Genomic DNA, 25,974 nt, shown 5'->3' with positions numbered 1-25,974 from the left:
TATTTGCCCCCCCCATCACCCCCAGGCAGGCCCCTACCTCCACTCGGCCTAGTCTGGAAAGCTGCAGCCTATTCAGTCTGCTGGGCAACGTTGGGCCTTGTTGCTGCAAATTTACTGGGGGAGTCGCTGGAGGAGGAAATTTGCGCATTACTTGCATTGTGGGATCCTGGTGCGAGTTCTGCGTTGGTCTGCACCCCATAGTGGAGAGTTGAAATGAAGGCAGTAGTGGGGTTACTCCAGAGGGGTGTGTGTGTCAAGCTGTGCGACTTTCATGCCCCGAGGGAGAGTCTTTTCCATGCCACTGCTGGGGATGGAACCTGAGACCTTTTCAGGAAAGAAATGGAATTATCTAGCTTGCTTGGAGGGAAGGGAAATTATGTTTTCTGGGAGGGGGGGTTGGAGGAAGAATCCCTTTTTGCCACTCATTCCTCCCCCTGGGTCAATGAGCTCCGCTTCCTAGAGAGGAAATAAGTTGTGGGTTTTTTTTAAGGGAGAGGCAGGGTTAGATGGGAAGGGTCTCCATCCTCATTTTCGGAAGAGAGAAGGCCTGGAGAGGAGGAGGAAGAGGGGCCACTTAATTAGGAGGTTTGGGGGAGAGAAGAGTGTGCTTCTCCTCCACTCCCATCTACAAACAGGGCAGGGGGGGGGACTGGGGAGTGAAAGGAAGGTAGAGAAGGGCTCCCCTCCATAGCTGCCAAGTTCTCCCATTTTTAAAGGGAAATTCCATTATGGCGAATAGGATTCCTCGCAAGAAAAGGGAAAACTTGACAGCTATGCTCCCCTCCCCGTTCCTTCTTCTGATCAGAAGAGTGGGAGAAGGGCTGATGGGGGGAGGAACTCCTCCCAATGTTTGCATTGCAAGATCCATTTTGCAGGGCAGAGATGAAGCCAGCCTTCAATTTGAACTGTATTGATCCCCTCCCCTGGTGGTGATTTTCTTGAGTCAAAATTTGAGTATCCCCTAAACGTGTTTTTTTTAAAGAAAAAAAGCACTGAGTTATACCATAATATTACATACCAATGAAAAGATTAATGAAGAATGTAATGCAAGAACTTTTATGAAGGCTTATTTATTAAAACAGTAGTCATAAAGAAGAAATGTGAAACAAACAGGAAAAAGTTACAGGTTGGTCGGAGTCGAAACAAAATAAAAAATTCCTTCAGTAGCACCTTAAAGACCAACTAAGTTTTTATTTTGGTATGAGCTTTCGTGTGCATGCACACTTCATCAGATACCTCAGAAACAGGAAAAAAATAGATATGCAGGTAGAATTGTCGTGCTGGCACTTTGTGATAAACAAGTGGGTTTTGCATTGCAGTTTGGGTACTCAGTCTCTAAAAGGTTCGCCATCACTGCCCTAGGAGCATGTCCAGTTTCAAACGTGGAGGGAGGCTTCCCACCCTGAATCCCCAGAGGCGGCCCCTGCCTTGGGGCAGCTGGTGGATATGGAGGAAATTGACCCTTAGCACTCTGGGTTTGGGACCTGCCTGAACCTCCTTCCACATTATACTCATCCATATTGTTTCTCCCCTGTGTCATTTTGGGGATAGCATTCTACACACACTTGTGTCACCATGCCCCCGGGGACCGACACATTTCTTTGAGATGCTCTCGTACGGACCCTTCTTCCCTGTGACTCCTTCCTTCCTCATGCAAGACATGCAGCTAGGAACAGAGCCTTTCCTCGTTATGCCACTAAATACCCATTTTATTTTTCCTATCACCAAATATATCTATGCACACTATATCTATGAATCAAAATAATAGATGAGGGTTTCAAGATTACCTTGGGCATATAAGTAGGTGCTTTCAGTCTTTCTGTGTCTTCATGGTTCCATTATTGCAATTATAACAGTGGGAGTTATGCTGCTGTTCCTATACTATTAATCTAACTCTGCTTCCAAAGCAACACCAGCAATCTCAGCTCCACTTTGTGCAACTCTCCATTCCCAAGTACAAACATTTCCAACTCCCTCCACTAAACACCAAAACCATCTCATCCTCATTCAGAAGCAAGACTGCAGACCCACACACTCCCACTCCCTATCTAAAACTACATTAAATATTATATTATGCTTACTATTGTGAAATGTTACCATCATTACGTTAAAAACATGTCTAGACAATGTTACATGCAAAAAACAGAAGCTCAAATACACTGCATGCATGTAATACTGATGGCAACTCAGAGAGAAAGAGGTTCTACACTCTAAAAAGTGTTCCATAATAACCAAAGCAGAATCCACACTCCTTCTATTTAAACCATTTCTTATCTTTGAGTTAATTCATGGCTTGTAGTTTCCACTCTTACAGCTCTTACCCCTCAGTCTTTTGACGGTTTGTAAGACTTCCACTTCAACTGAACTTCTGTCCACTTCCCTAGCACTTATACCGTGTATGAGTTTGTTGATGTTTTCTAAGATTACCACTCTCACTGAAGCTCTTTCCACACTCCATGCATTTAAATGGTTTGTCCCCCGTGTGACTCCGTTGATGTTTTCTAAGGGCTCCACTCTGATTGAAGCTTTTTCCACACTCCATGCATTTAAATGGTTTGTCCCCCGTGTGAGTCCGTTGATGAATTCTAAGGTGTCCACTCTGACTGAAGCTCTTTCCACACTCCATGCATTTAAATGGTTTCTCCCCCGTGTGACTCCGTTGATGAATTCTAAGGTGTCCACTCTGACTGAAGCTCTTTCCACACTCCATACATTTAAATGGTTTCTCCCCCGTGTGAGTCCGTTGATGAATTCTAAGTTCTCCACACTGACTGAAGCTCTTTCCACATTCCATGCATTTAAATGGTTTCTCCCCCGTGTGAGTCCATTGATGAATTCTAAGGTCTCCATTCTGACTGAAACTCTTTCCACACTCCATGCATTTAAATGGTTTGTCCCCCGTGTGAGTCCGTTGATGAATTCTAAGGTGTCCACTCTGACTGAAGCTCTTTCCACACTCCATGCATTGAAATGGTTTCTCTCCCGTGTGAGTCCGTTGATGTTTTCTAAGGGGTCCACTCAGACTGAAGCTCTTTCCACACTCCATGCATTTAAATGGTTTCTCCCCCGTGTGAGTCCGTTGATGAATTCTAAGGTTTCCACTCAGACTGAAGCTCTTTCCACACTCCATGCATTGAAATGGTTTCTCTCCCGTGTGAGTCCGTTGATGTTTTCTAAGGGGTCCACTCAGACTGAAGCTCTTTCCACACTCCATGCATTTAAATGGTTTCTCCCCCGTGTGACTCCGTTGATGAATTCTAAGGTCTCCACTCTGACTGAAGCTCTTTCCACACTCTATACATTGAAAGGGTTTCTCCCCCGTGTGACTCCGTTGATGTTTTCTAAGTGTTCCACTCTGATTGAAGCTCTTTCCACACTCCATGCATTTAAATGGTTTCTCCCCCGTGTGAGTCCGTTGATGAATTCTAAGTTTTCCACTGTCAGTGAAGCTCTTTCCCCACTCCATACTTTCAAGTGGTTTATCCTCTTCTCTTCACACTCCATGTAATTAAATTCTTTGTTATTCCCATTGGACATGGCCCACCAGAATTTTGACAGCCTTCTCCATTTTTTTTTCTAACCGAGGGTGGCGGAGAGAAAATCCTATTTGTTTTCTAGGAAGAAAACAAAAGAATATTACACACATCAATTAGCACCTGCTCTTATTTTAACATCTTGTACATTATCTCCTGCCCTCCCTATGTTCCAAATTTTTAGGAAAGGCAAATGAAATAATGTTAAATAATGGTAATGCATCATCAGCCTTTCCTAACCCTTAATAAACGCTAATGAAGCAGCATTTTCTTAGAATACGGTTGAACTGTGGGGTTTACTTTTTATAAAAAGTGGTTTCTCACAGGAAAGGGAGCTGCTCTTTGTCCGTGAACCTGCCCAATATTCATCAGCGTCCTAAGTTCATCATGAACTTCTTCATCCTCTGCACAATAATCCTCCACCCCTGCCGAGTGTGGGAACATTGGATTTATAGTGTTAGGGTCTATATAAAAAATAAAAATTAGATAGAAAAATTTCTTCCAGTAGTTCCTTAGAGACCAACTAAGTTTGTCAATGGTACGAGCTTCTGTGTGCATGCACACTTCTTCAGACACACTGAAACAGAAGTCACCAGACCCTTACCTGTTTCTCATATTTTAAGACATACCCATAAAATAAGCCATAGCAGGATTTTTAAGCATTCAAGGAATAGAAGCCATACCCCGAAAATAAGACATAGTGATAGGCGCAGCAGCAATGCCGGCCGCGGCAGGAGGAGGAGGAAAAAAATAAGACATCCCTTGAAAATAAGCCATAGTGTGTTTTTTTTGAGGAAAAAATAAATATAAGACATGTCTTATAATATGAGAAACACGGTATATATAATGGGAGGGTGGGAAGGGGTATTACTCAGAAGGGTGGTGGGAATGGGTGATTGGCTGATAGGCGTGGTAAACCTGTTGACGACCACAGATTGGTCTAGATACCAAACACAATCCCTGGGAAATTTCTCAAGAACCCTTAAGATACAGTTTCACCAACTCCCAAATAACATCCCTGGAGCAGCCTTCCTTGACCTTGGGTCCCCACATGTTGTAAGACTACAATTCCCATCATTCCTAGCCATCAGGACCAGTGGTCAGTGTTAATAGAAGTTGCATTCCAAGAACATCTGGGGATCCAAAGTTGATAAATGCTGCCCTAGAGGCACCTTCTATGCTGAGGTGAGGCAAGTCTGACCCTCCAGTTGTGGTTGGACACAAAGTAAAGGTAAAGGTACCCCTGACCATTAGGTCCAGTCGCAGACGACTCTGGGGTTGTGGCGCTCATCTCGCTTTACTGGCCAAGGGAGCCAGCATACAGCTTCCGGGTCATGTGGCCAGCATGACTCTGGCACACCAGAGCAGCACACAGAAACACCGTTTATCTTCCCGCCAGAGTGGTACCTATTTATCTACTTAGAATCATAGAGTTGGAAGAGACCACAAGGGCCATCCAGTCCAACCGCCTGCCAAGCAGGAAACACCATCAAAGCATTCCTGACAGATGGCTGTCAAGCCTCTTGCACTTCGTGCTTTCGAACTGCTCGGTTGGCAGGTTGCACACAAAGTACAATCTGCCAAAGCAAGGGTGGCCCATGGCCAGGGATGATGGGGCTCTTATCTAGTTGGACACACTTTCCCCTTCTTCCCCCTCTTCTGAAAATGCTGGATATCTATATTTCATGTCCTCCTTCTTCCATGATCTCCAAGATCTTCCTGATACAGTCCAACTGCACACATTCCCAAATCATCCAGCACCATTTACTTCCCGAGGCTGCTGTATTGTGTCTAGGACACTGGCAATTGAACAGCACCTTCCACTGGATGAGAAGATAGAGGGTTAAATCAGGGCAGGCCAAATGGCACTCAGCTCAGTCCCCTCCTTGCCCCTCTCTGCATCTGCTGCCTGAGGGGGCTGCCTCAGTCTCCCTCACAGTGGAGCAGGCCCTGAGAACACCCTTCTCTTGCCCCCCCCCCCCAAAATACAGAAAACATATCAAAGACGTCACTGGAGTGCAACCATGGAAAACAACAACAACAACAGAGAAAGCAACTAACAGATTCAATTAAAAAAACAACTGTAATAATAATTACACAGGCTGGGGGGGAGAGAGAGGAACCCCACCCGTTTCCATAACAATTTTCCAAATCCCTTAAATCCCACAGACATGAGAACTGATATAGTGTGAATAATGGAAACCAGGTGGAATGGAGAGGAGTGAGGAACAATTATCTCTGGGTAGGGACCCTTTCGATGTTTCTCCACAGAAACACAGCCATATGAGAGAGACTGTAGTTGACAAGACAGAAGCCTCAAAGGGTGGAAATATTACAGTGGGCTTCCTCCCTTTCCTCTTTCCCCCAATGGTTGGACTCGCTATAACAGCCCCCAGCGCCCCATGAAGCTGCTGATCTGGGACTGATGGCAGGGCAAGGACTGAGCTTCAAGGGAGGAGAGGGTGGGTGGATCAGGCCTCCTGCGCAGGGATCTCTCATTGGTTGACTTGAAGTCATGGCAAATTCCTAGGCAGAAGGGAGAAATCAAGGCAGGCAGCCCCCCAAGTATCTCTCTCTTTCTCCAAGATGGCTTCGATTCCTCCCCCAGGGATTCTTCCCTCCCTCCCTCAGCCCCCTAACTTTCTCTGCCCTCCTCCCTCCGCCCCTGAGAGTCCCCTTTGCCCAGAGGCCCCCCTGGCAGGCTCACCCTTCTTGCCATATTCCTCCCAAGCGCTCCCACCTCTCCATCCAGAGGGGCCTCGCCAGATGAGCAAGGAGTGGGGAGAGGAGGGAGACGGGGGGGGGTCTCTATCCAGGCCTCTCTCGCCTCCTTTAACCCTTCCATGGACTTCCTCTCTCTGATTCTCCACACAAAGGATCGTGGAGTCAAAAGCGCCCCAGGGAGAACTCGGAAAGAGGCGCGTAACTGGGGCCTCGGTTCAAGTCTCAGCCCTTGGTGGGCCTCCCATTTCATTCCCACAGAAGCGCCGGGGGGGGGGGCGCTGCAAAGTCCTTCCCGCCTTCCTTGCTCGCTATTCTATTCCGATTTCCTTTCCTGTAATATAAAGGGATGGGTGCTCTCAACTGACGCGAGGCGCGTCCCTCGCCTGATCCACAGAAAGAAGGGGGAGGAGGAGCACTCCCATATATTCCTTCCACACACGCCCACCTCGCCCCAAATCCTGCCTTCCCGTCCCAGCTGCAGATTCAGGGGGAGAAAAAGGGCACCCTTCTCTCCCCCCACCCCCGGCAAACAATATATAGATATATTTTGGACCTCTTTTTCTTCCTCCTCTTCCGAGAATGTGAATGGCGGCCTCTTCCCTCCAACCTTGGCTCTCCCCTCCCCCCTCCAAACCTCCTTGCCTCTCTAGGAAGCAGAGCTCACTGACCCATGGGGAGGAATGAGTGACGCCTCCCTCCCAGAACACACAAATTCTCCTCCTTCCAATCCAGCTCCGTCATCCTGTTTCTTTCCTGAGAAGGTCCCAGGTTCGATCCCCGGGGACGGCAGAGGAAGAGGACCCCCCCCAAAAAACCTCCGAAAAAGTTCTATGGGGCACGAAGGTGGCGCAGTTTATATTCCCCCTTTACCTCTTTTAATCCCTTGCCGGGAGAGGGGGGTGCGTTCATTATCACACCCCTTACACAACGTGGGGGAGGTAGGGCTGTGGCATAGGGTGTCCCCGTTACAACAGCCCTTCAAAGTTGACCGGATTTGTGGGGCTTGGAACAGTAATTTAGGACAACCCTAATGGGTAGTCCAGTGTCGTCATTAAAGGTAAAGGGACCCCTGACCATTAGGTCTAGTCGCAAACAACTCTGGGGTTGCGGCGCTTATCTCGCTTTACTGGCCGAGGGAGCCGGCGTACAGCTTCTGGGTCATGTGGCCAGCATGAATAGGCCGCTTCTGGCAAACCAGAGCAGCGCACAGAAATGCTGTTTACCTTCCTGCTGGAGCGATACCTATTTATCTACTTGCACTTTGGTGTGCTTTCGAACTGCTAGGTTGGCAGGAGTTGGGCCCAAACAACGGGAGCTTTTTAAAAATAGGGACTGGTGTTTGAATTTGGGCTTTGCTAATGAGGGGGGAGGGGTGCAGCTCAGTGGCAGAGCAGTTGTACCCCTTATTCGGCTCCCCGCTATGCGGGCGACACCCCCTCCTGACTCGCACCAGGATCCTGCAATGCAGGTCAGGTAGAAGCACCAGTTCTGCTTCCATTTCCCAGGTGAACACAGGAAGGTATGGCTACCCTCACGACGAATCCGTGGGGCGCTCCGGGTTTCCGGCAAGTATCTTTCGGTGGGGAGAAAAAGAGAGGGAGTCCATGGAAGGGTTAAAGGACGTGAGAGAGGCCTGGATAGAGACCCCCCCTCCCCTCCCTGCTGATCTTGGGAGGCCCCTGCGCACTCGGGTGGATGGAGGTGGAAGTTGGGGGGCTGAAGGAGGAATGGAAGCAATGTGGGGGGAGGGAAGCCCAGCAGGACATTGACAGCGGGGGACCGAGAGAGAAGTGGCCTTTTGGAGAGTCCTCTCTATCCTGTGCACTGGCTGGGGAATGTGCGGAGGGGCTGCTCTGGCTTCTCCCTCCTGGTGAGGAATCTGCTACCTGAAAAGGGGGGTTCACTTCCACCCCCCCTACCTACAAGGTTCAGGTCAGCTGTTGCCTTGGAGATGCGGGGCGCTGCATTATACCAAATCAAACCATGGGAGGAGAGGCTCCCCTCTCTCAGGCTTCCGGTTTTAGCACTTATTTCCACTGCATGGTTGATCGGAAGGGGATGATGATGTACAGGAGGCATCCCCAAACTACGGCCCGGGGGCCAGTTTTAGCTCTTATTTCCACTGCTGTGGGCACCGGCCCAAAGCTGGGTATGTTTGGGGATCCCTGGTGTACAGCAATCCAGAAATAGGGGTGGAGGATGCTATAGAAATGCATTCAGGGTTTATATATAGGTAAAAGGTGAAGGACCTCTGGATGGTTAAGTCCAGCCAAATTTAACTATGGCGTGTGGTGCTCATCTCCGCTTTGAGGCCAAGCGGAGGGAGCCAGATAGCCAGATAAAGAAACAATGAAGACACAAAAGACTGTATCTTCTTACATGCACAATGTACCCAGCAGCTAAAGCGACAGCAGGCCCAACGCCTCGAAGGGGCTGAAGCCCTTGAGGGGCAAAGGCCCCTTGAAAGCGAAGCGGGGAGGGAAAGGAAAGGAGGGGAAATTTAACAAAAACTAAAGGATTAAAAGGTTAAATCGCGAAAGATAAGTAAAATGAAACAGATCACCGTTAATGTCATAGAAAGATCGCTCTCTCTTTCGGCTCACAGCGGACACGATGCTGGTGTTCTGATGCACTGGCCCAAAAGAGGAAGCTCAGGGACACGTGCATGGGCTTAAATAGAGGTCCCTCGATAGCATTTAGCTGGCATGCCATTGATCAAATTGCACCCAGCATTGAGGGACCTCCAATAGGGAGTGGTGGCCATCCAAACGTTCCCACCCACAACACAGGGTCTGGTTGCCAGGCCACTCCACAAAACGTGCCCTCTTGCTAGGGGGGGACTCGATTTGTCATTCTCCAGGCAAGCCTCCAATCTCTTCTTTTTGACATGCACACAACAGGGGCTCCAATACCAAGATGAAGGTCCACCAGTGTGCATGTTGAGCACACTGCCTTATGCAAGTGAGTCATGGGCAACTTATCACCCTCAGGAGTGATGCCTCAATAGCTTCCACGTCTGCCATGTCAGGAAGACTTTGGGTATCACTTGGCAGGACAGAGTTTCAAACAAAGGTGTGCTCTCTCAAGCCCACATTCCCAGCACGTCCACACTCCTGTTTTGACGATGTTCACAGAATAGAAGATGGCAGGCTCCCCAAGGATGTACTTCAAGCACCAGGCCCATCGGCCGACCAACTTCGTCTTACAAAGACGTCTGCAAATGGGGCATGAAGGCTTGCAACATCAGCCGTGCCATGTGGGAATCCCTTGCAGATGACTGCAGTGCCTGGAGACAGACAGAACATTGTCTCCTGAGACAGATAGATGCCGCCAACAACATACCTCAAAAAGTATAGAAAAGCATTAAAAATACTCAATTGACTGAGCTTCTGTTCCTCCCCAGCAGAAGCCTGCCCCCGTAATGTCCTCTTTGGGGAGGGATTTTTTACCTGTGATTTTTTTTTACCTGTGATCTCCAAAAAAGGGCAACAACTTTTTTTTTTAACATACTTTTTATTAATTTTACAAAATACAAAAAAACAAAAAAAACGGTACATACATAAACACCTTTTCCACCTCCTTCCTACCCACCCACATGGGTCCTCCCCTGCCACAGAAGTATCCCATGTATGTGAACAGTCAGAGATGGTCCATTTTATGCTTGGATTTCTGTCCTCCTCCCCCTCCCCTGACCCCAAAGCCCCCCCCTGCCACCAGGGAGCTCCAGCAAACCAGGGCAGTACGCAGGAGGCCATCCATCCAACCATCTATTGTCATACCAAAAAAGAGAAAAATAGAAATAGGAAAAAAGGGAAAAAAGAAAGGGCAAAAAAAGAGAAAAAAACAATACAAAACAGAAAATTTTTTCTTACATTCATAGTTGTAAAACCATATTTTGTGGGCTTCCCCTCCCCCCCCTTCCCCGGTTTTCATCCCTTTTTTATCATCTGCAACAGTTTCTTACTTTATAAAAATACACCTTTGTATCTTATACAACTTATAAATCAATTGTTAACATTTTCATCTAATATTCAAATCACTGAAAAATCAAACTCCCATTTTCTCTTCCCGTGCCTAATTTTTTCTCCCTCTATAAGCCTCCATATTTTCACATTTTCCAAAATCCATTCACTTTTAAAACTATAACTATTCTCAATTTAACCTTACATCCCCGATTACCGGCTCCACCCCCCCAATCCAGCAAATTCCAAAATCAGCAGACCAGTTATAAACCTGTTAATCCATCCTTATAATCACAACATCACTTTCCCTTCACCCCACCCCCTGTTTACAGTCTTTTGCCATCCAGGCCACCATACAGGACCCCTGAATTTCTTCTCTTCTCTGCATATTTTTTCCTTCTTCCCTGTGGGCGTTCTGGAGTTCCAATAATACCAATCGTGCCCCCCTCAAAAGCAGGGCACTCCACCCAACTTTTTGTAGAGTAAAGTCATCATTTTTTTCGTGGTGTGCTTCATTTTGTGTTGAATCATCACAGTCCTCATCTTCATCTTTTCCTTCCAAATCACTGTCACCATCATTGTCATTCTCACATTCATCTTTTTCAGTGTCAAAAGCTTCATCTCCTAAAAAATCATATTCTGCCATCACCATCTGAAATTTTTGCTGTAACTCTTGCCGTCGTGTCTCCTCTTGACATAGCTCTATTCTTGTTTCCCACATTAAGGTCAAAACAGACCGCTGGAACTCAGGGGAACACTTTTTTGTTGACATAATTCAATCCTGCCAAGGTCAAAACTTGTCACGTGGGGTGGAATATGATCACAGTTTATTTTCTCGACTCCATTTTAACAAGCTGGCTGCATTCTTCAAGTCTTATTGACAATAAAGTTCGAACTCACATTTCACAAACACTTAAACCAAAAAAGAAATTCCACAAAGTCCAGAAATACAAAGTGAAATAAAAATTGACTTATAAATCCTGATCAACTCACTGGGTTGTCTGGGCTGCCGGCTCCCGAGGAAAAGAAAGGTTTTTCTTAGCCTTTACCTCTTGCTGCAGGGCAGTCATAAACCACAGTCTCTCTCCCCTTTTCACCCTGCATCAAAGGGGAGATTCTCTTTGATGCCTTTGAGGGATCCTTTTGAATTACAAATCTTCTGTTTACGGCTTCGGGTTTCTATTTACTGTCTCTTTTGTTGCCGTGGGGGGGGGTGGCTTCCTCTTTTCTCCCCTCTCTCCCAGATCCAAATTGTTTTATAATCCAAATCGTGAGGTTACTTACAGTCTTTTCCAATCGTTTTATTTTCGGAAGAATCCAGCGCTCTCCGCCTTCGGCTTGAAGCTTCTCCCTGCTAGAATAACGTTGCCGCTCAAAATGGCCCCCGCGACTTCTACCCTCCTCGCTCCGGAGCTCTTATTAGAGCTAACCGAAGAGTTGGGGAGTCCGGATTGGGGCTGTGCCGAGCAAATTGCCCCCGGGACGCCCTTCCCGAGGTTCTAAGGGGCGCAGCGTCGCTCTCGCTGCCCTCCCCACTCCTAGCAGGGACGGGCCGTCTCGGAGACGAGACGAAACCCCGCCGATCGGCGCTGGCGCTGAACCCGGAAGCCCCAAGGGCAACAACTTTTTGGGGCGATCTCCCCCCCCCCAAAAAAGCTCCAAAACCTTTTGGGCTCCCTCCTATCATAAATTCTGGCCACACCCATGAACAACAACAAATCCTCCCTCGGTCCTTTTCTGGATCCCTTTCTGAGATCTGCTGCTTTTTCTGTATACTGGAGAAAACTGGGGAATTAGCTCAAATGGTAGAGCACTCGCTTAGCATTCGAGAGGTAGTGGGATCAATGCCCACATTCTCCAGATAAGCTCACAAGCTCTTCCTTTTGCGTGTGTAGGCCTTTTAACCACCCCCAAATAAATCCAGACAAGACTCAAATTTTTGGTTTGGTTTTTGGCAGAATTTAGGCCACAACTTTATTGATTACAATCAAGTGAGTGGTTGCATAGGCTCTGGTTTGACTAGCTCCCTGCACTGTTGCAGGTAGCGCTGACTCAGGGCACACGATAGGTCAGTCTTGGGTGAAACACCCGGCACAGTGGAAAGCGGGGTCAAGCCATTCCACCAGCCAAATGTCCCCCTGGACACAACTCCTCTCAGGGTTGACCAACCAATGAGTCCCTGGATTCCTTTAACGAAATACCCATTGCATAGGGATGGCCAGACTGTTCTGCCACCCCTATCACCTTAACCAAAGCCTATCCGCCACATGAGCGAGAGCCCTCCCTGCCAACCACTCACCCTTGTAACCAACCTCTTAATCCTGCTGACATGGAGGTCAGCCACAAATCATTCCCAGTCACAGACAGATGAACCCCATCAAGCCTGTAAAGGGACACATTGCGTGAGTTAATGCCCGGGTGACGGATAATCGCTCCCCCCAAAGCCAAAAACTTCTTGGCCACTGCGCTCTGCACGCGCCTCCTGGCCCTCTTGGTGGCAGCTGGGCAACGACTCTCTCCATTCACATCGTGGCAGCAGTTACGACCAAGAAGGAATGCATTTAGGAAATCCCGGAGGCAATAAAAAGAGAGCACTTCTATGCTAAGTATCTACCTGGCACTAAAATCTATCTAGAGCATACAAAGCTACATCAAAGCTATCTTGTATCTTTATGGTAGGAAGCATGCCTTGAAAGGATGCCTGGCAAATGGTCTGTGGTACATGACAGCTTTGTACTGCTTTGTAGTGATTGTCATCCTACTCACTGGATCATCACCTTGTCGTGGTGAGTGGGCTTGCATGTTCCTATCTCCTTTCTTGCAACTTGAAGCCATTGGTTCGAGTCATACCCTACAGCCTAGAATAGAGTTACTGTATGTTTTTTTGTTGCTGCATCACCCTGTGGACTCATGTTAAGCTATTGGTCCACCAAGACCCCTAGATTCTTTTCACATGTCCGGCTAGTAAGCCAGGTGTCCCCCATCCTCTATTTGTGTAGGTGCTTCTTGATGCCTAAGTGTAGGATCTCACATTTGTCCCTGTTGAAATTCATTTTGTTACTCATTTTGTTATCAAAGAACGTGCCCCAGCGGAGCTGCTATTCCTGTTACAGGAAATCTCAGGAGAGCATTAATAGTGCAAGTTGTACCCAAATTCTCGGTCCTCATCCTCTCGAGTGGTGGGTCTATGGCTGGGCAGGATCTGTCCTGCCTCAGACTACAGGGCAGGCAGCTCACAGCAGGCATCCCCAAACCTCGGCCCTCCAGATGTTTTGGACTACAATTCCAACAATCTCTGACCACTGATCCTGTTAGCTAGGGATCATGAGAGTTGTAAGCCAAAACATCTGGAGGGCCGCAGTTTGGGGATGCCTGGCTCACAGGATGGACTGCTCTCCAGTGCACCCCTTCTCCCAAGGGAGGAGGGTCCAGTCTGGACCCTGAGGCCCAGTGCCGAGGGCCTTCTGGCGGTTCCTTCGCTGCGGGATGCCAAGTTACAAGCAACCAGGCAGAAGGCCTTCTTGGTAGTGGCACCCGCCCTGTGGAACGCCCTCCCACCAGATGTCAAAGAGAAAAACAACTACCAGACTTTTAGTAGACATCTGAAGGCAGCCCTGTTTAGGGAAGCTTTTAATGTTTAATAGATTATTGGATTTTAATATTCTGTTGGAAGCCGTGGGGTGGGGTATAAATAAATGATGATGATGATGATGATGATGATCTCCTCTCCGCTGACTTGTTTTGCTTCCCCCAAATGGTGGAATCAATGTGTCCCAGAAAACAGGGTCTTCCTTGCAGGCTGAAGTGGTGCAGTCCAGATACAGGCTAAACCCCTGGGGGTGTGGAGGAGGCAGAGACTTTGGGACTCTCCCTCCCTTCCCCACCCCTTTGAGAGCAAACCAGGCCTCACTTGTGAATGATGGGTTCAACCGTTCCTGGAAAGAGCCCTGAAAAGTGGCCACACCAGGTCCATGTGCCCCTATGACGTTCAAAGGAAGCTTCCTGTTGGCTGCCTCAATGCTCAGAGGTGACTCCTGCCTCCAGGTAGCTTGTGGACTTGTAGAAAGTTGACCCTTAAGTTTCCACACTATAGATATCCATAGGGTTTCTGTCGTATGAGCGTTATCTTGGGGATAATTTAATATGTGCTTACAGTGAAGCCTTTTACACACACTTGCATTGAGGTCTCTCTGCATTGAGGTCTCTCTGGCACTGCCCAGTCTCTGCTCTGCCACCTTCCCTCCTCATGCAGGATGTGCAACTAGGAGGTGAGTCCTTCCTGGTTATGCTGCTAAACAGCCCTGGTGCCCCAGAGATAATGTTTTATCTGAACACTTCCCCCTTCACATAGCCAAGAATGTGGAGGTGTTGTGACACAATTAATTTATAAAATATAAACAATAGCACTTCCAGTCCGGAGCTGCCATGGTGAACAGCAGATCCCATGATAGCAGACGCTGGGCATGCAGATAATTCAGAAGGATTTGAGAGTAATTATCCTTGCAAACCCCCCCCCCCCCCGGTTTAGGCAGTGAGCTCTCACTCACAGATCTAGGATGAGGGGCGGGGAACACTGAGTGCATAGCACTGGACGTATTGTAATAATAACAATTTATTATTTATACCCCGCCCATCTGGCAGTTCCCTCACATTTACAGGATACCAGGGCCTTCTCGGTAGTGGCACCCTCCTTGTGGAACCCCCCCCTCAGTATCAGATGTCAAAGAGAGAAAGGATTACATAACTTTTGGAAGACCTCTGAAGGCAGCCTTGTTCAGGAGCAGGGTGGGGATCTCTCAGATGTGGAGGCTTCATGCAGAGAGATCCCCGCCTCCACTCCTGCTGGCACACTGAGCGCCTGGTTGCCTTCAGGTGATGCAGGGGCTCTCAGATGCAGCTTCCGGGCTGCCTCCACCTTCCCCAACCCCAGCAACTATTCAGCCTGGCTGCCTTCATGGGGTTGCAGGGGATCTGATGCGGAGGTGGGGCCCCCCTTAAACTTGTCCTTTGAGGGGAGTACAGCCGGGAACCCCTCAATGGAAAGTGTGACAGAGCCTGCACCTCCCCAGCTGAGCAGCCCCGATCCAGCTCCTGTTCCCATGCAAGCAGCAACGCTGCCAAGAGGAGCAGCCCAATCCCACTCCTACTTGCCTGCAAGGAGGGGCAGGCTGGGGGTGGGGGTAACATCCCTAGGGTGCTTGCTTGCTGCCCGGCCCGGAAAAAAAGAATTGTGGCACTCAAAACCAAAAGTTATCCTCAGAACAGAGCACGTTCAACTTCTGAAGAAAGTTCCAAAACTGGAACACTCATTTCTGAGTTTGAAGTGTTCAGGTTCCAAGTACTAGTTATAGGTAGGTAGCCGTGTTGGTCTGACATAGTCGAAACAAAATTAAAAGACACCAACTAAGTTTGTCATTGCTATGAGCTTTCATGTGCATGCACACTTCTTTAGATACACTGAACATCCTGACATCAGGAATGACAAGACAGAGAAACCAGTAGGAGAACACTTCAATCTCCCAAGACATTCTATACAAGATCTCAAAGTTGCTGTCTTATTACAAAAGAATTTCAGGAATAGACTGGAAATTGCAACTTATTACCAAACTTAAAACCATGGAGAGACCATGGAGAGTCTAAATAGAGACATTGGATTCTTATCTCATTCTACACGATAAAGCTATTTTTAGCCATCTCACCCCTTGCTTTTTCCTGCAAGACCAACTGCAGTCGTTAACAGTCATCAACAGGTTTACCACACCTATCAACCAATCACCCATTCCCACCACCCTTCTGAGTCATACCCCTCCCCACCCTCTCACTACATATAAGGGTCTGGTGACTTCTCTTTCAGTGTATCTGAAGAAGTGTGCATGCACACGAAAGCTCATACCAATGACAAACTTTTGGTCTCTAAAGTACTACTGGAATGAATTTTTTTATTTAAGTTCCAAGTGGTTTGAGAACTAAGCTGTTCAAAAACTGAGGTACCACTGTATTTATTTTTCCCAATTTGAACTGTATTGATCCCCTCCCCCAGTGGTGATTTTCTTGAGTCAAAATTTGAGTACCCCTAAACGTTTTTTAAGACAAAAAGCACTGCGTTATATTACATACCAATGGAAAGATTAATGAAGCATGTAATGCAAGAACTTTTATGAAGGCTTATTTATTAAAACAGTAGTCATAAAGAAGAAATGTGAAACAAACAGGAAAAAAATAGATATACAGGTAGAATAGCCTTGTTGGCGCTTTGTGATAAAGAAGTGGGTTTTGCATTGCAGTTTGGGGACTCGGTCTCTAAAAGATTTGCCGCCCAGTTTCAAATGTGGAGGGAGGCTTTCCACCCTGAGTGCCCAGAGGTGGCTCCTGCCTTGGGGCAGCTGGTGGATATGGAGGAAATTAACCCTAAGCACTCTCGGTTTGGGACCGGCCTGAACATACTTCCACATTATACTCATCCATTTTGTTTCTCCCGTGTCATTTTGGGGATACCATTCTACACACACTTGTGCCACTGTGCCCCCCACCAGCACATTTCTTTGAGATGCTCTCGTACAGCCCCTTCTTCCCTGTGACCTCTTCCTTCCTCATGCAAGACATGCAGCTAGGAACAGAGCCTTTCCTCGTTATGCCACTAAATACACATTTTATTTTTCCTATCACCAAATATATCTATGCACACTATATCTATAAATCAAAAGAATAGATGAGGGTTTCAAGATGGGTAGATGGGTATATAAGCAGGTGCTTACAATCTGTCTGTGTCTTCATGGTTCCATCATTGCAATTATAACATTGGGAGTTATGCCGCTGTTCCTATAATATTAATCTAACTCTGCTTCCAAAGCAACACCACCAATCTCAGCTCCTCTTTCTGCAACTCTCCATTCCCAGATACAAACATTTCCAACTCCCTCCACCAAACACCAAAACCATCTCACTCTCAGTCCATCCTCATTCAGAAGCAACACTCCAGACTCACACACTCCCCTCCCTATCTAACAGTATATTAAATATTAAATATTAAATTATATATATGCTTACTACTGTGAAATGTTACCCTCATTACTTTTAAAACATGTCTAGACAATGTTACATACAAACAACAGAAGTTCAAATACGCTGCATGCATTTAAGACTGATTTCCTGTTATTGATGTGAAAGAAATAGTCAACTCGGAGATAAAGCGGTTCTACACATTAAAAAGTGGTTCCATAATAACCAAAGCAGAATCCACACTCCTTCTATTTAAACCATTTCTCATCTTTGAGTTAATTCATGGCTTGTAGTGTTTCCACTCTTACAGCTCTTACCCCTCAGAGTCTTTTTATGGTTTTTAAGACTTGCACTTCATCTGAACCTCTGTCCACTTCCCTAGGACATATATGGTTTCTCCACTGTATGAGTTTGTTGATGTTTTCGAAGTGCTCCACTCTGATTGAAGCTCTTTCCACACTCCATGCATTGAAAGGGTTTCTCCCCCGTGTGAGTCCATTGATGTTTTCTAAGTGTTCCACTGTCAGTGAAGCTCTTTCCACACTCCAGGCATTTAAATGGTTTCTCCCCCGTGTGACTCCGTTGATGAATTCTAAGTGGTCCACTCTGACTGAAGCTTTTCCCACACTCCATACATTTAAATGGTTTCTCCCCCGTGTGAGTCCGTTGATGAATTCTACGGTTTCCTATAGTAGTGAAGCTCTTTCCACACTCCATGCATTGAAAGGGTTTCTCCCCCGTGTGAGTCCGTTGATGAATTCTACAGGTTCCTATAGTAGTGAAGCTCTTTCCACACTCCATGCATTGAAATGGTTTCTCCCCCGTGTGAGTCCGTTGATGTTTTCTTAGTGTTCCACTCTCACTGAAGCTCTTTCCACACTCCGGGCATTTAAATGGTTTCTCCCCCGTGTGACTCCGTTGATGAATTCTAAGGTCTCCACTCTGACTGAAGCTCTTTCCACACTCCATGCATTGAAAGGGTTTCTCCCCCGTGTGAGTCCGATGATGAATTCTACAGGTTCCTATAGTAGTGAAGCTCTTTCCACACTCCATGCATTGAAATGGTTTCTCCCCCATGTGAGTCCGTTGATGTTTTCTTAGTGTTCCACTCTCACTGAAGCTCTTTCCACACTCCGGGCATTTAAATGGTTTCTCCCCCGTGTGACTCCGTTGATGAATTCTAAGGTTTCCACTCTGACTGAAGCTCTTTCCACACTCCATGCATTGAAATGGTTTCTCCCCCGTGTGAGTCTGATGATGTAAATTCAGGTGTCCACTCTCACTGAAGCACTTTCCACACTCTCCACACTCCATGCATTTAAATGGTTTCTCCCCCGTGTGAGTCCGTTGATGTTTTCTAAGATTTCCACTGTCAGTGAAGCTCTTTCTACACTCCATTCTTTCAAATTGTTTATCCTCTCTCTTTTCACACTCCATGTATTTAAATGGTTTCTTCGTTATTCCCATTGGACATGGCCCACCAGAATTTTGACTGCCTGTTCCATTGTCTATTTTCGACGGGGGTGGGGGAGAGAAAATCCTATTTGTTTTCTAGGAAGGGAACAAAGGAATATTAGACACATCAATTAGCACCTGCTCGTAATTTAACATCTCATACATTATCTCCTGTCCTCCATGTGTTCCAAATTTTTAGGAAAGACAAATGAAATAATGTCAAATAATGGTAATGCATCATCAGCCTTCTCTAACCCTCTATTAACGTTAATGAAGCAGCATTATCTTAGAATACGGTTGAACTGTGGGGTTTACTTTTTATAAAAAGTGGTTTCTCACAGGAAAGGGAGCTGCTGTATGTCCATGAACCTGCCCACTATTCATCAGGGTCCTAAATTCATCATGAAGTTCTTCATCCTCTGCACAATAATCCTCCACCCCTGCCGAGTGTGGTAACATTGGATTTATAGCGTTATGGTCTATATAAAAAATAAAAATAAAATAGAAAAATTCCTTCCAGTAGCTCCTTAGAGATCAATTAAGTTTGTCACTTGTATGAGCTTCTGTGTGCATGCACACTTCTTCAGATACACTGAAACAGAAGTCACCAGACCCTTATATATAGTGGGCGGGGTATTACTCAGAAGGGTGGTGGAATGGGTGATTGACTGATAGGTATGGCAAACCTGTTGACGACCACAGATTGGTCTAGATACCTATCATAATCCCTGGGATTAAGAACCCTTAAGATCCAGTTTCAGGCACAAGGCAAGGCTGTCCACTCTCCCCATTGCTATACATTCTGGTATTGGAGGTGTTGTTAAATAAAATTAGAAGTGAAAATGGAATAAAAGGAATAAAGATAGGGAAAAGAGAATACAAAGTTCGTGCCTTCGCGGACGATATAGTGGTGACAACTCAAGATCCAAAAGAAAGCATCCCAAAAGTAACAGAAACTATAAAGGAATATGGGAAGGTGGCAGGACTTAAAATAAATTATAAAAAAACAACATTACTAACCAGAAATATGGATAAAAAAGAAAGGGAAGAGCTGAAGCAGATAACAGGACTAGAACTTAAAAAGAAAGTTAAATATTTAGGTATTTGGATGACAGCAAAAACTCTAAATCTATATGAAAACAACTATAAAAAAACTTGGAGCGAAATCAAAAAAGGAATGGAACAATGGAGTAAATTAAAACTCTCCCTCTGGGGCAGAATATCTGTAGTGAAAATGAACATACTCCCAAAGTTGATGTATTTGTTTCAAACAATACCAATTTTGGGAGGAATAAAATGCTTTGCTGAGTGGAGGAAAGATTTAACAAAGTTCGTATGGAACAACAAAAAGCCAAGAATTAAATACCAGCTGCTAACAGATAAAAAAGAGAGGGGGGGATTTTCTCTCCCTAATTTGGAATTATACCACGCAGCAGCTGGATTGGTGTGGCTGAAAGAATGGATAACTTTAGAAAAACCAGAGATTCTAGACCTAGAGGGAGTAGAAAATAGATTTGGCTGGCATTCATATTTGATTTATGGGAAAGTTAAAGCACACAGGGGTTTTTAAATCATTTAATTAGGAAATCGTTGTATTTAATTTGGGCAAAATATAAAAGTATATTAGAACCTAAGATACCCCTGTGGACATCCCTAATAAATGTGATTACGGCTAAAAAATTAAATATGGAAGAAAAGATTGCCACCTACCATGAGTTATTGGAGACTACACAGAATGAACCTAAATTAAAAAGCTATGAGGAGACCAAAAAATATTTTACGAGCTGGCTGCAATATTTTCAAGTAAACCAGAAATTCATGGAGGACAAAAAATTGGGAATTGCAAAAGAGAAGTCTAAATTTGAAAAAGAATTGATAGAAAATGATCAAAAATTGATTTCACGTTCCTACGATTTGTTACTGGAATGGGAGTTAAAGGAAGAACAAACTAAGCCATCTATGATAAAGTGGGCCCAAGATTTGGGCCACAATATATTTGTAGACCAGTGGGAAAGGCTATGGAAAAAAGATATAAAATTTACCGCGTGCTACAATTTGCGAGAAAATATCTTTAAAATGATATATAGGTGGTACCAGACATCTGAAAAACTAGCAAAAATGTATAAAAATAAATCACCTAATTGCTGGAGATGTGAGAAAGAAACAGGAACTCAAATGCACATGTGGTGGAAATGTGCAGAGATAAGGATATATTGGGAGAACATCTATGAAGAGTTAAAGAGAATGCTGAAATGTAAGATTACGAAAAAACCAGAAATGTTCCTACTAAATATAATACCGGAAGATATAGGAGATGTAAATAGAAAACTATTAATGTATGGTATTGTAGCCGCGAGGGTGCTGATCACTAGAAACTGGAAAAGTAGAAACATCCCTAGTATAACAGATTGGCAAATACTAATGAAAGAATATTTACAGCTAGCCAGGACCACTGGGAGAATTAGAGGACAAACAAGACAAAAAATAAAAAAGGAATGGAGGATTTTTGATGAATATATAAAAACAATTAAGTAATTAATACTCAAAGCAGACAAAAACTGAACCAAGTTGAAGGGTCAAAAGATAGACAATAAAGAATTTATTTTGTGGATGATGAAGAGGAATAGTATTAGCTACAAAGATATGATTGGAAGTTGTTGGTATTTTAGGTATTGTTTGTAATTTTTGTAAATTTTCTTCTGCTTCTTTTTTACTTCTCACCCCTTCCCCCCCCTACCTCCCCTTTTTTTTCTCTCCTGTGCCCTTTGTTTTTTGTCCTTTTTATTTTTGATTTTCGAGATGGAAAACATATAATATATTGTATTCTTGGTGTTTCTTTTTGTCTTGATTTGTATGTAAATATATGTATGTTTCTAATAACGGAAATAAATAAAAAACATTAAAAAAAAAGATCCAGTTTCACCAACTCCCAAATAACAGAGCCCTAGAGCAGCCTTTCTTGACATTGGGTCCCCAGATGTTGTGGGACTACAATTCCCATGATTCCTAGCCATCAGGGCCAGTGGTCAGTGTTTATGGAAGTCGCAGTCCAAGAACATCTGGGGATCAAAGGTTGAGAAATGCTGCCCTAGAGGCACCTTCTATGCTGAGGTGAGGTATCTCTGACCCTCCAGTTGTGGTTGGACACAAAGTAAAGGTAAAGGTAAAGGGACCCCTGACCATTAGGTCCAGTCGTGGACGACTCTGGGGTTGCGGCGCTCATCTCGCTTTTCTGGCCGAGGGAGTCGGTGTATAGCTTCTGGGTCATGTGGCCAGCATGACTAAGCTGATTCTGGAGAAGGCAGAGCAGCGCACGGAAACGCCGTTTACCTTCCCGCTGGAGCGGCACCTATTTATCTACTTGCACTTTGATGTGCTTTCGAACTGCTAGGTTGGCAGGAGCAGGGACCAAGCAACGGGAGCTCACCCCGTCGCAGGGATTCGAACAACCAACCTTATGATCGGCAAGCCCTAGGCTCTGTAGTTTAACCCACAGTGCCACCTGAGTCCCATTTTGGACACAAAGTACCATCTGTCAAAGCAAGGATGGCCCATGGCCAGGGATGGTGGGAGTGCGACACACTTTCCCCTTCTTCCCGCTCTTCTGAAAATGCTGAATATCTGTATTTCATGTCCTCCTCCTTCCATGATCTCCAAGATCTTCCTGATACAGTCCAACTGCACACATTCCCAAATCATCCAGCACCATTTACTTCCCGAGGCTGCTGTATTGTGTCTAGGACACTGGCAATGGGACAGCACCTTCCACTGGATGAGAAGATAGAGGGTTAAATCAGGGCAGGCCAAATGGGACTCAGCTCAGTCCCCTCCTTGCCCCTCTCTGCATCTGCTGCCTGAGGGGGCTGCCTCAGTCTCCCTCACAGTGGAGCAGGCCCTGAGAACAGCCTTCTCTCTGCCCTCCAAAATACAGGAAAGAAGACCTTGGAGTGTCACCATCGCCCATTGCACCCGCCCCCCCCCCCGCAGCTCTACCTCGTTGTCCTCTCTGCTCCCCATCCCGATTTCCTTTCCCGCCGCAAGATAAAGGGCGGGAGGCTCTGGGGGAGGGGCTCCTTTATCCCAACCGGGCCTAAATCAGCCACTCCCCCGCTCGACTGATCCACAGAAAGAAGGGGGAGGGGGAGCACTCCCCTACTTTCCTTTCATCCCCCCACCTCGCCCCAAATCCTGCCCTCCCTTCACAGCTGCCCTGTTTGCAGATTCAGGGGGAGAAAAAGCGCATCCTTCTCTCTCTCCCCCAAACAATATATAGATATATTTTGGACCTTTTTTTCTTCCTCCTCTGCAGACCTGCTCCTCTTCCGATAATGTGAATGGCGGCCCCTCTCCTCCAACCTTGTTCCCCCCTCCCCCCTCCAAACCTTCCTGCCTCTCTAGGAAGCGGAGCTCACTGACCCATGGGGAGGAATGAGCGACGCCTCCCTCGCAGAACACACAAATTCTCCTCCTTCCATACAAGCTCCGTTCTGTTTCTTTGATGAGAAGGTCCCAGGTTCGATCCCCGGAAACGGCCGGGAAAGAGACCCTCCCCCAACCTCTGAAAAAGTCCTCGGGGGAACGAAGGTGGCACAGCTTACATTCCCTCTTTTCCTCTTTTAATCCCTTGCCGGGAGATGGGGGAGCGTCTGTTCATTTTCACACCCCTTACACAACGTGGGGAAAGCAGGGCCGTGGCGTGGGGTGCCCCCGTTACAACAGCCCTGCAAAGTAGACCGGATTTGTGGGGCTTGGAACAGTAATTTACGACAACCCTAAAGGGTGGTCCAACGTCGTCATTACGGGTGCCTTTTAAAAATAGGGGATGGTGTTTGAACAACTCCTTCCTTTACCTCAGCCCAAGATTTCCCGTAACAATCCTTTTCAGGCTTCAGGCTTGCCTGCCTTGGCAGCCACGGAACCACCTCCTGAGTCGGTAAAGTCTCAGAAGGAAAGACTTTCAGCTGTCCACCTAACTGGAGAGGAGCTTGCAGACCTGACTATAGATGGTCTGGTCACACACACAACAGATGCCCAGGAAAATCAGGCTAGCCATTGGGACCCTTTGCCTAAAGTACTGTAGTCAGTAACAAAGGGTGCTGACAAATTTGGCTTGTCCAGCACTTATGTGAGAGCGCTCATAGAAGGCTTATCTGCAGGCTATGCCCTAATTCCTGATGATTGGAAATTCCTGATGAAAATGCTCCTCAATCCTGGTCAATATGTGATTTGGCTTAATGAATTTCACCAGGCTGCAGGACATCATGCCCAGCTACACGCTGTGCGTGGGGTACTCTTTGACCAGTTGGTAGGGCAAGGGCAGTAGAGTACTGTGGGTATGCAATGTCAGCCTGCCCCGTGAGTGCTTTCCCATAATTTCTGCATGCGCACTGCAAGCCTTTAACAAAATGCCGGAATCTGAAAAACCCATCAAAGACTCTGCCACTATCAGACAAAAAGCCTCTGACTGCTTTCTTGACTTCACTAACTGTTTGCAAGAAAAAGTAACGCTGGCACAGTCTGAAACCCCTGATGCTACAAATGAATGCTGTAAGAGAGTTGTACCAGCAGCACAAGCCCCTAAGATCTCAAATCCTTCAAATACGCCGTGTGCTTACCAAGATATAGGTTCCCAAATTCATAAGGCAAATGTCCTGGCAGCTGCTTTGTGGCAGCCAGATAAGGCCAGTCAATGCAGGAGACTCCTTAGCAGGCTTCCCTCTAGCCCAGGGTCAAAAGAGGATGTTTCCTGTGCAGACAGTCTCACAGCCAACAGCGGCCAGCAGCCAGCAATGCCTTTAGAGGCTGCTGCTCAAGGCAGTGCGGAACTGAATTTGTTTATGCACTTAGATGCCACTTTCCGTATGCCAGGAGAAATTCCCATCATGCCCACTCAAGACCAAGGACCTCTTCTTCCTGCTGGAAAAGTAGGTGTGGGGCTTCCGGTTCAGCGCCAGCGCCGATCGGCGGGGTCCCGTCTCGTCTCCGAGACGGCCCGTCTCTGCTGGGAGTGGGGAGGGCAGCGAGAGCGACGCTGCGCCCCTTAGAACCTCGGGAAGAGCGTCCCGGGGGCGAATTTTGCTCGGCAGAGCCCCAATCCGGACTCCCCAACTCTCCGGCAAGCTCTAATAAGAGCTCTGGAGCGAGGAGGGTAGAAGTCGTGGGGGCCATCTTGAGCGGTAACGTTATCCTAGCGGAGAGAAGCTTCAAGCCGAAGGCGGAGAGCGCTGGATTCTTTTGAAAATAAAACGATTGGAAATAAGACTGTAAGTAACCACACGATTTGGATTATAAAATAATTTGGAACTGGGAGAGAGGGGGGGAAAGAGGAAGCCACCCCCCCCACGGCAACTTAAGAGACAGTAAACAGAAACCCGAAGCCGTAAATAGAAGATTTCAATTTAAAAGGTTCCCTCAAAGGCATCAAAGAGAATCTCCCCTAGATGCAGGGTAAAAGGGGAGAAAGACTGCGGTTGTGAATGCCCTGCAGAAAGAGGTTAAGATCAAGAAAGACCTTTCTTTTCCTCGGGAGCCGGCAGCCCAGACAACCCAGTGAGCTGATCAGGATCTACAAGTCGAATTGTATTTTTATTTTTATTTCTGGACTTTTTGGGAATTTTTTTTTTGTTTATATGCTTTTGAAATGTGAGTTTGAACTTTATTTCTAATAAGACTTGGAGAATGCAGCCAGCTTGTTAAAATGGAGTCGAGAAAATAAACTGTGACCATTTTCCACCCCATGTGACAAGTTTTGACCTTGACAGGATTGAACTATGTCAACAAAAAGGTACTCGCCTGAGTTCCAGCGGACTGTTTTGACCTTAATGTGGGAAGTAAGAATAGAGCTATGTCAAGAGGAGACACAACAGCAAGAGTTACAGCAACAATTCCAGATGGTGATGGCAGAATATGACTTTTTAGAGGATGAAGCGATTGAAGCTGAAGAAGACGAGTGTGAGAATGACAATGACAGTGACAGGGATTTGGAGGTTTTTGACAATGATGGGGACTGTGATTTGGAAGGAAAAGATGAAGATGAGGACTGTGATAATATAATACAAAATGAAGCTCACCACGAAAAAAATGATGATTTTACTCTACAAAAAGCCAGATGGAGTGCCCCTCCTTCGAGGGGGGCACGATCGGATTTACTGGAACTCCAGAATGCCCACAGGGAAGAGGGAAAAAATAAGCAGAGAAGAGAAGAAACTCAGGGGTGCTGTATGGAGGCCTGGATGGCAAAAGGCTGTAAACAGGGGGTGGGGTGAAGGGAAAGTGAAGTTGTGATTATCAGGATGGATTAA

The 25,974-nt window shown here is 46.3% G+C and overlaps 1 protein-coding gene across 1 annotated transcript; it reads right to left on the bottom strand.

The window, feature by feature from the left end:
* Nucleotides 1-43: 43 nt before the first annotated feature.
* Nucleotides 44-25,780, bottom strand: LOC132591638 (oocyte zinc finger protein XlCOF6-like). Its single transcript, XM_060270999.1, has 4 exons — nt 22,960-25,780; nt 17,599-18,769; nt 8,650-8,716; nt 44-3,491 (listed from the first exon to the last, which is right to left on the bottom strand). Exons 2-4 carry the CDS (start codon nt 18,683-18,685, stop codon nt 2,381-2,383), a joined length of 2,265 nt encoding a protein of 754 aa, XP_060126982.1. The 5' UTR covers nt 18,686-18,769; nt 22,960-25,780; the 3' UTR covers nt 44-2,380.
* Between the last annotated feature and the right edge of the window lie 194 nt (nt 25,781-25,974).

Source organism: Zootoca vivipara, chromosome 2, assembly GCF_963506605.1.
Source record: "Zootoca vivipara chromosome 2, rZooViv1.1, whole genome shotgun sequence".
Lineage (NCBI taxonomy): Eukaryota > Metazoa > Chordata > Lepidosauria > Squamata > Lacertidae > Zootoca > Zootoca vivipara.
Note: the sequence above shows the minus strand (reverse complement) of the source record. Positions and strands in the feature narration are given on the sequence as shown.

Excerpts from the sequence above, each read along its gene's own strand:
- LOC132591638 (XM_060270999.1), bottom strand. The coding sequence starts at position 18,685 with ATGGGAATAACGAAGAAACCATTTAAATACATGGAGTGTGAAAAGAGA. Across the intron at positions 8,717-17,598 it reads GGAGAAACCATATATGTCCT|GGGCCTTTGCCCCTCAAGGG; the intron begins AGGGAAGTGGAC and ends TTCGCTTTCAAG. Across the intron at positions 3,492-8,649 it reads GCTGTCGCTTTAGCTGCTGG|AGAAGAGGATAAACCACTTG; the intron begins GTACATTGTGCA and ends TGGAGTGTGAAG.